The sequence below is a fragment of the Scyliorhinus torazame genome, chromosome 13 (genome assembly GCF_047496885.1).
Source record: "Scyliorhinus torazame isolate Kashiwa2021f chromosome 13, sScyTor2.1, whole genome shotgun sequence".
Classification (NCBI taxonomy): domain Eukaryota; kingdom Metazoa; phylum Chordata; class Chondrichthyes; order Carcharhiniformes; family Scyliorhinidae; genus Scyliorhinus; species Scyliorhinus torazame.
This window is the reverse complement of record NC_092719.1, coordinates 196,554,326-196,567,969: the sequence shown is the minus strand read 5'-3', so window position 1 is coordinate 196,567,969 and position 13,644 is coordinate 196,554,326. Positions and strand designations below refer to the sequence as shown.

The following is a 13,644-nucleotide window of genomic DNA, read 5'->3' as shown; positions in this document are numbered from 1 at the left end:
CAGGTGGGAGTGGGCGGGGGGGGAGACGAGGTGGGGAGACCGATGAATGGTGCGCCGTTCGGGCGATTTTGCTCTCTGTTGGGTACGTTTCCTATATTGATAGTAAAACAATTGGAAAAGGATGAGGGTGAAAGGGTGGATGGCTGCCTGTGTGCGGGGAAAGTGATTGACTGTGTGCCAGGCGCCCCTCCTTCCCCCTCAGCAGTGGTAAAGCTGCTGATGGAGCCTGTTCCCAGGTAAATGTAACAAAGTCTGGGTGAAAATGTGAGGGATACCAGGACCTGGCAACCAACTCTCTGACTGTTCCCTTAGCTACCTCAATGCAACCCATAGTTGCTGCTCCTCATTGCACTGCAGCTTGAAATCAGAGGTAGTTTTTTGCCTCAGTCACTGCGGGGGTGGGCGCATTCTGGATTTTTCTTTTTTAAAAAGGGCTTTATTTCAGATGTTGGAATCTAATGGTTAAGACCAGGGGAACAGCACTGTTACTCACCCCTGGCAAGCACAAGGCGTATTTGGGAGATGGAATTGTAAATTGGGCTTTTTGACACAAAACTAATCTTGCAGCTGCATTAATGCCCCATCCTTCCTGTATCTGATGGTGACTTATTCTGTAAGTTAGATAGATAGTAAGTAGGACAGGGGAAACAGTACTGCTCCTGTCATTAACAGCTGAGAAGTCTGGAATGGGTGTTATCCCTTGCTAGAAGATGAATACCGAATGTGATTTTACATCTCCACACGATTTTTATGCAACAAACTCATTAATTTTTTTTAAACAGTCTAGTCTTGTTTCTGAATTATTTGCTGCTTTTTATTGTGCTTGCAATTTGTTTCTAACTTTAATCTGATGTTTACACAATGTTTTTCATTTTGCTTTTGGTTCGATGAGAGTTCCTGACTTTTCATTTGTTCTGCTGATTTTTAAATAATAGGTATTTTTGGGTGGTGGAATAGGTTAACACTCTCCTTTAACCTGCCTTAAATCTAACCTAGTCTAATAGTTTGAAAGCTTACTGTAAGGATCCGACGTGAAATGGGTTGACCAGTCCAAATCCCATGCTTAATGGCAAAAATACAAAATTGTATGTGTTAGTCAGAGGTCACGAGGTGTGTATATTGTAACTAGAACAAAAGTTTGGCACAACATCGTGGGCCGAAGGGCCTGTTCTGTGCTGTATTTTTCTATGTTCTAACACACTGTTGGAGTAAAGGGAAATTGGTTCTGCAATAGTCTGTGCTAAACTTGATCTGTGTATCAGAGGCTGACATTGCGTGCCTGCAATAGCAAAAAGTGCTCCAATCTCCATCCTTTGATGAGCACAAGAAATCACTAAAAAACAAAAATGGAATTAATTGTTTCAATGGAAAAGATCCCGAAGGTAAAGTAATGGAATGGTCGGCTTGAAACAAAGGAATGATTGGTCTGAAACAGAAGGCAGGCAAATCTTGAGCCACTGGCAACCTGAGGTCGTAAGCACCTTAGAGCTAGCACGCACATCTCGGGTCAATGAGATGTAGATGTACGAGGCAAGTTTTTTACACAGAGGGTAGTTAGTGCCTGGAACTCGCTACCGGAGGAGGTGGTAGAAGCAGGGACGATAGTGACATTTAAGGGGCATCTTGACAAATACATGAATAGGATGGGAATAGAGGGATACGGATCCAGGAAGTGTAGAAGATTGTAGTTTAATCGGGCAGCATGGTTGGCACGGGCTTGGAGGGCCGAAGGGCCTGTTCCTGTGCTGTACATTTCTTTGTTCTTTGTAATGAAAGAAAGTGGTAAACTGGTTTAGTATATATAACTACTGACAAGAAAGCCCAATTGAAGTAAGTGATACAATACTCTGCAAATAAACAGGTTTACTGGAGTAAACAGAAAACAAAATTGGTGGCATTTCTAATGTATTTTTAATGGAACTTCACTTTAATAATGCTATCACTTAGCAAGACAGTGGCCTTGAGCCAAAGGATACTTGTTGATCCTCTGGTCTTTTTGGATTATTTTGAAGAGTTTATTTCAATTACTGCATTTTCAATTTGTTGGCAAGCCATCAGCTCCGCTGGTAGGCTGAAGAATCTTTCACAATAGTATTTATTTCTTGCATGTGTATAACCAGTTTTTCACCTGCTATATGAGTTATTAATGAGAAATACTGTATTTAATTTGAGTCTGGTTGGTTTTCGTGGCAGATTTTAGACAAAACCTTCCACTGGCTCAAGATGAGCGAACTAAAAGACTGCCCACTGCAATTCCATGACTTCAAGCCAGTAGACCACGTGAAGATGTGTCCCCGTTATGCAGCTGTGCTTTCGCGTTCTGAGGACGATGGAATTGGAATTGAGGAACTGGACACATTACAGCTGGAGCTGGAGACACTGTTATCCTCGGCAAGCCGGCGATTGCGTATCCTAGAGGCAGAAACACAGGTAGGAATGGTGCAGCAACCTGTTTGGCTCCACTGGTTTGTGTGTTATCTGACCAGAGTTCTTCTGCCAGATTATGAATATTGCACATAAAAAATTTGTTTGCAAAACAATGACTTGAATATTTGATTAATTTCATGCTCCCAGCAGAAAAAGAAATAACGTTCTTTTTTAAAAAAAAGTATTTTTATTAAGGTTTTGCAGAATTTTTCATAATAAAACAGTAGTAACAATAATAACAAAACAAACTAGAGTGAACATTAACATAGTGCAAAAAGAGAATATACATTAACAATTAAATAGACATTACCCCAAGCGACTCAGTCTTCCCACACCATCCCAATGAAGCACTCACCCCCCCACCTCCACGGATTGCTGCTGCTGACATTTTAATTTTCCCCGAGAAAGTCGATGAACGGCTGCCACCTCCGAGAGAACTCTAGCGTAGACCCTCTTCAGGCAAACTTTATTTTCTCGAGGCTGAGAAACCCAGCCATGTTGTTAACCAAAGTCTCTACACTCGGGGGGGCTTCGAGTCCCTCCACATTAATAAAATCCGTCTCCGGGCTACTAGGGAGGCAAAGGCCAAGACGTCGGCCTCTTTCACCCCCTGAACTCCGGGTCTTCTGACACTCCAAACATCGCTATCTCTGGACTCGGCACCACCCGTGTGTTAAGCACCTTGGACATTGCCCTTGCGAACCCTTGGCAGAACTATCTAAGCTCCGGGCATGCCCAAAACATGTGGACATGGTTTGCAGGGCTGCCCTTGCACGTCATACAACTGTCTTCTACCCAAAAAAACTTGCTCATTCTCGCTGCCGTCATGTGTGCCTGGTGGACCACCTTAAATTGAATCAGACTGAGCCTGGCACATGATGAGGAGGAATTAACCCTGTCCAGGACCTCTGCCCACAGACCCGCCTCCAACTCCTCACCCAGCTCCTCCTCCCACTTGCCCTTGAGCTCCTCCATCGGGGTTTCCTCCGCCTCCTGTAGTTCCTGGTAGATATCCGACACCTTCCCCTCCCCCACCCAGGTGCCGGAGACCACCCTGTCCTGTATCCTCAGTGGCGGCAGTGGTGGAAAGGCCACTACCTGTTTTTTCAGGAAGGCTCGTACTTGCAGATATTTAAAGGCGTTTTCTGGCGGCAGATTAAATTTGTCCTCTAGCGCCTTCAAAGTGGGAAAGCTTCCGTCTATGAACAGATCTCCCATCCTTCTGGTGCCTGCCCTCTGCCAGTTCTGGAACCCACCATCCATCCTACCCGGGACAAACCTGTGGTTGTTCCATATCGGGGTCCAGACCGACACTCCCTCCACCTTCTTGTACCTCCTCCACTGTCCCCAGATCCGCAGTGTCGCCGCCACCACAGGACATGTGGAGTAACGGGTCGGCGAGAACTGCAAAGGAGCCATTATCAAAGCTCCCAGACTAGTACCTTTACATGACGCCGCCTCCAGCTGCTCCCACGCCGCCCGTAATGATCCTACTCACCCGCTTAAAAAAGGCCTTAGGGATGAAGATGGGGAGGCACTGAAAGACAAACAAAAATCTGGGGAGGACAGTCGTTTTCATGGTCTGCACCCTCCCTGCCAGTGACAGCGGGAGCATGTCCCACCTTTTAAAGTCCCCTTCCATTTGCTCCACCAACCAGGTCAGGTTGAGCCTGTGCAGGGCATCCCATTTCCTGGCCACCTGTACACCCAGGTAACGAAAACTTTTCTCTACCATCCTAAGCGGCAGCTCTTTCAGTCTCTCCTCCTGCCCTTGGCCTGGATCACAACAACTCGCTCTTTCCCATGTTCAGTTTGTACCCTGAAAAACTACCCAAATCCCTCAGGATCCACAGAACCACCCCCATCCCCTCCACAGGGTCCGAAATGTACAGGAGCCAATCATCATCCGCGTATAGCGAGATCCGATGTTCCAACCCCCCCCGAACCAGTCCCCGCCAGTTCCTCGAGGCTCTCAGCACCATGGCTAGCGGTTCTATAGCTAAGGCAAACAGTAACGGGGAGAGGGGACACCCCTGCCTCGTTCCCCGGTGAAGCTCGAAGTACCCCGACCTCAGCCGGTTTGTTCATACACTTGCTACAGGCGCCTGGTACAACAATTTCACCCAGCCAATAAAGCCCTCACCAAACCCGAACCTCTCCAGCGTTTCCCACAGGTACTCCCACTTTACCCGGTCAAAGGCTTTCTCTGCGTCCATCGCTGTTACCACCTCCGCCTCCCCTCCGTCTGAGGGCATCATAATATTCAAAAGTCTCCGGACATTGGTATTGAGTTGTCTGCCTTTAATAAACCCAGTCTGGTCTTCCTCTATCACCCCTGGGACGCAATCCTCAATTCTTGTGGCCATAATCTTAGGTAGCAATTTGGCATTAACGTTTAAAAGTGGAATCGGCCTGTATGACCCGCAATGTTCCGGGTCCTTCCCTCGTTTAAGAATGAGTGAGATCAAGCCCTGTGACATTGTTGGGGGGAGGAGAAACAAAGTTCTTAAAGGGATATTCTTTTAAATTTTTTTTATAAATTTAGAATATCCAATTCTTTTTTTCCAATTAAGGGGCAATTTAGCGTGGCAAATTCACCGACCCTGCACATCTTTGGATTGTGGGGGTGAAACCCACGCAAACACGGGGAGAATGTGCAAACTCCACAGGGACAGTGACCCAGAGCCGGGATCGAACCTGGAACCTCGGTGCCGTGAGGCAGCAGGGCTAACCCACTGCGCCACTGTGCTGCCCCTTAAAGGGATATTCGTACAGGGGAGATGGGGACCACAATGTTCACAAAGGGGCGAACCTCTTGAAAGGGAAACCGTAGACATGCCATTATTTGGTCTCTATTAATAACATAACATCTCATATACGTGGTGGCATAGTGGTGTTATCACTGGACTAGTAACCCAGAGACTCTGGGTACTTTAGGGACCCAGTCTTCAATTCCACCACAGCAGGTGGTGACATTTGAATTCGGTAAAATTCTGGAATTAAAAGTCTAATGATGACCACACTACTATTGTCTTTTTAAAAAAAAAATCTCTTTATTCTCCTCATTTTCAACATTTTCATCAAATAAATAACAAACAAATACAATAATAATCCCCCAAACAAAAACAACACTCCGCTCAATATATAGACCAATACAGCCACCCATACATTCCAGGTAAAAAAACAAAATTAACAATCAATCAGCAAACAGTGTAATCAAAGTCAACAATAACCAACCCCCCCCCCCAAATGTTCGATGGCAACCAATTCTCACAAGTGCATAATAAACAGTCCCCATGAATTGTAGAATCCCTCCTTCATCCCCCTCAGCTCAAATTTCACCCCCTCAAGGGTCAAAAATTCAAGTAGGTCCCCCCGCCAAGCCTAGGCATAGGGCGGAGAAACTGACCTCCACCCCAACAGGACCCGCCTCTGGGCAATCAGCGAGACGAAGGCAAAAACACCTACCCCGCACCCGCCTGCAGCCTGGGCCGGTCCGACACCCCGAAAATGGCTTCTAGGGACCCTGGTTCCAAGTTCATGTGCATTACCCCCGAGATGACATTGAAAACCTCCCTCCAATACTTCTCCAGCTTCGGGCAGAACCAAAACATATGTACATAGTTTGCAGGGCTCCTCCCACTGTGCTCACATACGTCCTCAACTCCCTCAAAGAGTTGGCTCAGCCTCGCCCTCGTGAGGTACGCCCTATAAACGAACTTCAACAGTATCAGCCCCAACCTTGCGCATGAGTTTGAGACGTTCACCCTCCGGAGCACCTCACACCACAAACAGTCTTCCATAGCCTCCCCAAAATCCAGCCCGTAGATCGCTGACACCACCCCATTCTCCCTTCCCCCTGCTGTCAATACCTCTTCCAACAATGAGGGAGTTGGCGCTTGGGGGAAGCCCTGAACCTCCTTTCTAGCAAAGTCTCGGCACTGCAGGTACCTAAACCCTTGCCCTTGTCGCAGTCCATATTTCTCCCCCAACTCTTCCAACCTCGCAAAACGTCCCCCCAGGAACAGATCTTTTAAAACACTGATCCCTCTCTCCTCCCATCCAGCCTCCCTGGCTCAAATCAATGGTTCCATAAAATCGCTATCTCCCCTGATCCAGTCCCCATCTTAAAATGCTGCCTCAACTACCTCCAAATATTCAGTGTTGCCACCACCACTGGACTCCCAGAGTACTTGCCCGGGGCCATTGAGTGCGGCGTTGTTACCAACGGCCGTAATCCTGACCCCCTACATAGACCATCTTCCTAACAGAGGCTCCTGTCTCTCGTCCGTCCCCCCCCCCACAAAATAAACAAAGTGATCGACTTGTCCACTTCCTTAAAAAATGCCTTCGGCAAAAAGTCCGTCAGGCACTGAAAAGGAAAGAGAAAGCGCGGCAACACATTCATTTTAATTGCCAGCATCCCCCCCCCCCCACCCCGAAACCAGTCCCGCGCCACCTGCACCCCCAAATTCCTGAAGTGTGTTGCCACCCTGTGAAATGGCAGCCCTCCCACTTCAGCCCACACTCCCAGCCGCGACATCACAAAATATTCCCTTTTCCCGATTTAATTTATATCCTGAAAAAGACCCAAAACTTCGAAGAAGTTCCGTTATCATAGATATCATATTCTGAGATATATATATATAAAGAACAATAAATCGTCCGTGTACAGAGATACCATATGTTCCACCAGCCCCCCAAACCAGATGGTGGCATACCTGTCAGCCCCCCCCCCCAAACCAGATGGTGGCATACCTGTCACCGTGGGGGTATGGAGGAGGATACCTGCTCCCAGTTGCTGTCAAGGTGATGGTCACCCTGAACCTTAATGCCTCGGGGTCTTTCCAGCACCAAGCGGGGACCTGTCTGGGATCTCGCAGACATCTGCACACAGATGCATCCATGCTGTGGCGAATACCCTATGTGCCCGGGCAGCGGACTATATAAACTTAAGTCTGCACTAGGCACACCATGATGCCCGGGCAACAGGATTTGCCGCCATCCCTGGCGTGCCCTAACTCCAGGGGGTGATCGATGGCACTGGCTCGTCAGGAAATGCCTTTCATCAATCGGAGGGAGTTATACTCCCTGAATGTGCAGTTGGTGTGTGACCACCAGCCGCACATCATGCACGCCTGTACCCGATACCCAGACAACGCATACATCCTGGCACATTAATCGTTTCCTGGTGCCTTCGAGGCTCTTCCTCGGATGAGGGGTTGGCTCTTGAGCGACAAGGATTACCTGCTGAGTTCTTGGCTAATGACGGACACAGGTTCCTGTTATAACGACGCTCATGCAGCAACCAGGCGTGCCATTGAGCGGTGCATTGGCCTTCTCAAAATGCACTTCCGATGCCTGGACCACTTAGGTGGGGTGCTCCAATATAGCCCCAGGAGGGTCTCTGACATTGTGCTGGCCTGATGTGTCCTGCACAAATCGCAACAGAGGACGGACATGTTGGAGAAGGAGAAAGAATGGCAGGTCTCATCTGACGAGGATAGACCCCCCCCCCGCCATCCGCTTCCACGTGTTGCCTCTTTTCCCATAGCTGCTCACATCCTCCCTGTCCCTCCTCCCTTTACTGAATCCCACCACTCCAGCTCCCCCACCCTCTCTGAGGGTTCTACCAGCATCACTACAGGGTGTTGGCCCTGGGCAGGCAGTATCATAGAATTTACAATGCAGAAGGAGGCCATTCGGCCCATCGAGTCTGCACCGGCTCTTGGAAAGAACTCCCCACCGAAGGTCAACACCTCCACCCTATCCCCATAACCCAGTAACCCCACCCAACACTAAGGGCAATTTTTGGACACTAAGGGCAATTTAACATGGCCAATCCACCTAACCTGCACATCTTTGGACTGTGGGAGGAAACCGGAACACCCGGAGGAAACCCACGCACACACTGGGAGGATGTGCAGACTCCGCACAGACAGTGACCCAAGCCGGGAATCGAACCTGGGACCCTGGAGCTGGGAAGCAATTGTGCTAACCACAATGCTACCGTAGCGGGTCTTGTCCACAGGACAGAGGATGATGCCGACTCGCTGTGAGAAGAGCTCTGGTGGGCCTCATCGTTTGACAAAGTCTGACTCCTGCCTTCAGGATTACATTCCACGGTCCACTCGGGTCATCCATGCATGTGTGCTGGTCATTCCATCCCACGGGGCCCAGCCATGACCCTTTGTCACTGGGCCAAGCTCTGGAGCACGGCAGCAATGTCCATGTGGGCCCGGTACATGGCTGCCTGTGACTGGGCTTCCCTGTCTGGAGCCTCAGCTATCGACCACACGGTGTACCCCAAGCCTTGGACACATGACCCATTGCTGTCACTTTTTGACCCAGGACTTCCACCGCAGATGGCACCGTTCAGTGTTGGCCTGGGTACTACGCATTGTCGGCACAATCTACTGCACCTGAAGGCATTTGGACACCTCCAGCTGCACCTGCAGTGGCTGGAATGTTGCTGATTCCCCTCCTATAGATCCTGGCTCGGTGTCTGCACCTCCGCCAGTGACAGGATCATGCTTTCCAGATACGCGATACCTGTCTGGACTGCTGCTGCTTCCTGGGATCAGGTAGCCCTCCGACTGTGTGTTCCCTTGGCTGTCCCTATCTCCACCCGATGTGCTGCAGCATAAGAAGGTGACCCAAGAGCCTCTTCACTACAATGACCCACCGAGGTGATAGTAGCTAGTAGCTGGGATGGTGGAGGGTTCAGGTGACCGCAGTGGCGAGAAGTCGATGTCTTCATTGGACTGGTAATCGGGGGGCGGGGGGGGCGGATGCTGGGGGGATGCTGGGGGTGAGGTACCCCAAACAGGCCGGCCTGGTTTATTGGTGATCCTGCAAAACAAAAGACAAGACAAGTGAGATCTTGGGAAGGAGTGGTCTGCGGGAGAGGGGTGACTCACTAGCTATTGGGGCATCACTCTGCATTGACGGATGCTGACCTTCGCCTCGGAGATAGCCCTCTCCTGCACCTCCCTGGCTAACTCCTTCACCCTCTGCTCTGTGGCGGTTAGAACCCTGAGGTGTGGGACACCCCCTCCTGTCTACTCCTGCTCCTCTCTTTTCCTAGGGGACCCATAAAGGACATGGTGAGATGCATTGAGGTGAGTTACACAGGGGGGCGGGGGGTCTCTAGCTGGTGGCATGTGTGTGCAAGGCACCTGGCCAAAGAGGGTGATACAGGTTGGAGTTTGGTGCAGGGGGTGCTGTGAGGGAGATGCAAGCAAATGTGTGTGCAAGTGTGTGCTGATTGGCTTCTACGGGAGTGGGGGTGTGATGTGAGGAGCGAGGGACAGGAGTGATGTCAGGGGAACCAGAGGTGGTGGCTCACCTAAGCTGCCCTGAGGAGGTCATTCATCTTTTTTTCGGCACTGCTTGCCTGTCTGCCTGGTGAGGCTGGCAGTAATGATTGCCTTGGCCAACTCCGCCCAGGCCCGGTTGATGATGGCAGGCTGGAGCCTCCTGCCCACCCTGGGGAAGAGGGTGTGCCTCCTCTGCTCCACTGCTTCTAGCATCCTAAACAGGGGGTGGCCTCTCCTCTAAGCCATCTTCTTGGCTGGACTAAGAGTGTGTGTGGAATCTGACGCCTATGGGAATGAGAGTTGCTCTAGATTCACTTGGGCAAAGTACTGGGCCATTAGCAAGTCATAAATTTCTCTATAAATAGAGCCCCAAGGAGAATGCAAACTGCACGTAATTCAGTACCGGTGTCAACACTTGGTCTCGCAAATGGAGAATTTCGCCCAATGTCTAAATTATTTACACTCCAGGGAATCTCCAACAATCAAAACAAAGTTCCATTTGGCATCTCTTTGTAAACAAGTACATGGTGGAATGAATGATTAACTCACTTTTACGATACCTTAATTGCCCCTTTTGCTGACACCTGTATGCCAAACCAGGATTTAAAAAAATATTACTGCAACAGATACGTAATGGAATCTATATTAAAATCTCCTACATTCATCACACTCTAATCTTGGACCGAAATAAAAGGGCAACGTAGGTATGCAGATACCTTTTCTTATTCCTATTTGCCTCTGGTTTTGCATAGTAAAGCCAAACATTTAACATTTTTGGGAAGTAGGTGGATGGAGCACTTGTCTTAACCTCTCTGCCCCCTGCACAACCCTCAGAATGAAGTTGTTTGTACTGTTTGGAATCGTTACTTTAACCAGGGCGATGAACGGTAAGGAGGCAGTGGCGTAGTGGCATTGTTGCTGGACTAGTAATTCAGACCCAGAGCCATGCTCTGGGGATCCGAGTTCAAATCCCGCCCTGGCAGGTGGTAAATTGAATTCAATAAAAATTTGATGACCACGAAACCATTGTCAATTGTTGTAAAAACCCATCTGGTTCACTAATGTCTTTTAGGGAAGAAAATCTGTTGTCCTTACCTGGTCTGGCCCACAGCAATGTGGTTGACTCTTAATTGCCCTCAGGAATGGCAAATAAATGCTGGCCCGCCCGGTGATGCCCACATGGCCGAATAATTTTTAAAATGCTCACTCTGAACCTTTAACCAGCTTCAGAGAAGCACACCCAATTTCACCACTGTGAAAGCTCTCGTTCCTACACCTGTGTTCTCTGACTGAGGGAACTAAGTTGGGAGTGCATTTGAACCCAAGTCATGAATGTCTGTTGATACATTTTCATTTCCTTTCAAGAGCCTTTAAACTGTTAATTTCAGATCCTCACTGACTGGCAGGATAAAAAGGGAGATAAGAGGCTATTAAAATTTGGGAAGGAGCACGAACATGGAGCGCCACAGAAACACGGAAAACCTAAGAAGCAGAAAATCGATGGGAAAGGCAGTCATGGAACTGGACCGGGCCCTGGACGCCCCAAATCGAAAAACTTGCAGCCCAAAATACAGGAATATGAATTTACAGATGATCCCTTAGATGTTCCCAGAATTCCAAAGAATGATGCCCCTAACAGGTAGGATCGCACTATACTCGTAGCACATGTTCCGTCCTGTATCTTTGTCAGATTGGGACTGCAGGTTAGGAAAGGCTTAACTTTCTTTCATTCTGATTTGGAACATGTCGCAGGAGGAAACAGTGCTATATCTACACTCCATCAAGCTGTCTACTGTTTATACAATCTCTTTCTCTCTGCCCAAATTATTTCATCTCCTGAGGGTGGTGAGCAAGCACAAGGAATAATTGCAACAAGTGAAAGTCTGAAATTGCTTCCAACCCCTCCAAGGTGTTGGGATTGATGGCCCGCGCATTGCATTTTATATTACAATCTAGTTGCTCAGATGTGGCCAGCAGGAGGAGAATATGCACTTGTATTCTGAATCCTTGTCTCCCTTAAGGCTATAGTGAAATCCTGCAATTCTGCAACCATCTTTTCAGTTAAATGACTTGTGTCTACATCATTCAGGTCTTAACCATTTTGAGATGTGGATTATGTGCTCTTATCCTATTTTACTTTAATGCAAATTAATTCAATTCCACGAGCCATTGCTCACAATTTTCCTGCAGTAGTTCCTTTCACTGTTCATTGCTGCCTTTAATCAGATGGACATGTAGTAGACACATGGACGGGTGACACAACTCCATACGGCTGTTCAATTTGACTTTATCAGTGATTGAAACAGAAGTTAAAATAATCTCTGTTTAGGATCTAAAGACCTTGAGATGCTGCGTGCCCATTTTTGAGTAACCTTTCGGACAACAGCTTCACAATTACTGGATGACAGCAGTAAGTTATAAGTAACTTAGCCTCTTCCGCTGCAGGTTTTGGGCATCGGTAGAACCATACTGTGCCGACATCACCAATGAGGAGATCCGTGTGCTTGAGGACCTACTGAAACCTCCCGAAGATGAGGCAGAGTATTACAAGGTGAATGACCAATGTAAATCCAGCAAAGAGAGGGTCGTTGGGCAAAAGCGGTATTGAAAGAGGCTTTTGGCGAGATACACTTTGAGGGAAGGATGAGGAAGGTTTATATATGTGGTATGAGGGTAGACATGTGTTTGTGAGGCATAGCTACTATTGGGCCAAGAGGGCCGCATGGTGGCGCAGTGGATAGCACTGGGACTACAGCGCTGAGGACCCGGGTTCGAATCCCGGCCCTGGGTCACTGTCCGTGTGGAGTTTGCACCTTCTCCCCATGTCTGCGTGGGTTTCACCCCCACAACCCAAAAGATGTGCAGGTTAGGTGGATTGGCCACGCTAAATTGCCCTTTAATTGGAAAAAAATAATAATTGGGTATTCTAAATTTTAAAAAAGGCAAAAAATAAAAATTATTGGGCAGAGGATTAGCCGCACTATTGAGCACTCCAGAGTAAGAGCTTGGGCGGTCCAGATGTATGGGGCCATATGTAAGTGCTTGACAATCAAATTCCCACTGTTGGATTAAAAGTGATTATAAATCGTTATTATTAATCTCTCTTTTACTTGCTTTTTTCATTCTTCTTTCATTTTTGGTTGCTGATGATGGAATCAGCTCAACAAAAGGGAACTGGATTTAGCATCTATTAATGATATGGTTATCCTCCGCTTCCACTCGCTTTACACCCCAAAAACCAACCCCCAAAATTTTAAATAAGCATCAAAACAAAATAAAAGATGGTGTCTCGCCTTTTGCCGCCATTCCTATCTGATGAAGGCAGGCTGGAATCCTGGTGACAGGCCCTGTTGAAGCCACTGTGAGCTAAAAGCTGAGGTAGAGCATGGAATAAGAAGTGCCCACATTCCCCTCCACACCACCTCAAGTAAACTCCCAGTGAACATACCTTATGATGCCATGATATACAGGGAAGTTAGGAGTACTTGCTCCCCCCCCAATCTCTAATCTGGACTCTTGGTGTTAGAACCCACCACTGTCGATTATAATTCTTCTTGAATTATATTTGGCAAGGGAGGAGAGAAAATGAGGCAACCAAGTAGTTATTAGAGAAGTAGCCAGAGTGAAACAGCATAGCTGAACACGAAACATATGGTAAGAGGTGTTAGGGTGGCTCGGTAGCACAGTGGTTAGCACCGTTGCTTCACAGCGCCAGGGTCCCAGGTTCGATTCCTGGCTGGGTCACTGTGCAGTGTCTGCACGGACTCCCCGTGTCTGCGTGGATTTCCGCCGGGTGCTCCAGTTTCCTCCCACAAGTCCTGAATGATGTGCTGTTTGGTAATTTGGACATTCTGAATATTCCCCCCGTGTACCCGCTGGAGTGTGGCGACTAGGGGCT

General features: G+C 48.3%; 1 protein-coding gene across 5 annotated transcripts in view; it reads left to right on the top strand.

Annotated features, from left to right (window-relative positions):
* Positions 1-13,644, top strand: part of tada3l (transcriptional adaptor 3 (NGG1 homolog, yeast)-like) — a 69,379-nt gene that overhangs the window by 41,829 nt on the left and 13,906 nt on the right. For 2 of the 5 annotated variants that reach the window (XM_072472775.1, XM_072472776.1), the window contains exons 2-4: positions 2,194-2,430; positions 11,135-11,385; positions 12,192-12,297. In XM_072472775.1, the coding sequence (XP_072328876.1) occupies positions 2,224-2,430; positions 11,135-11,385; positions 12,192-12,297 (564 nt within the window). In that variant the 5' untranslated portion in view covers positions 2,194-2,223. The other 3 variants (XM_072472771.1, XM_072472773.1, XM_072472772.1) reach the window with 3 other exon arrangements.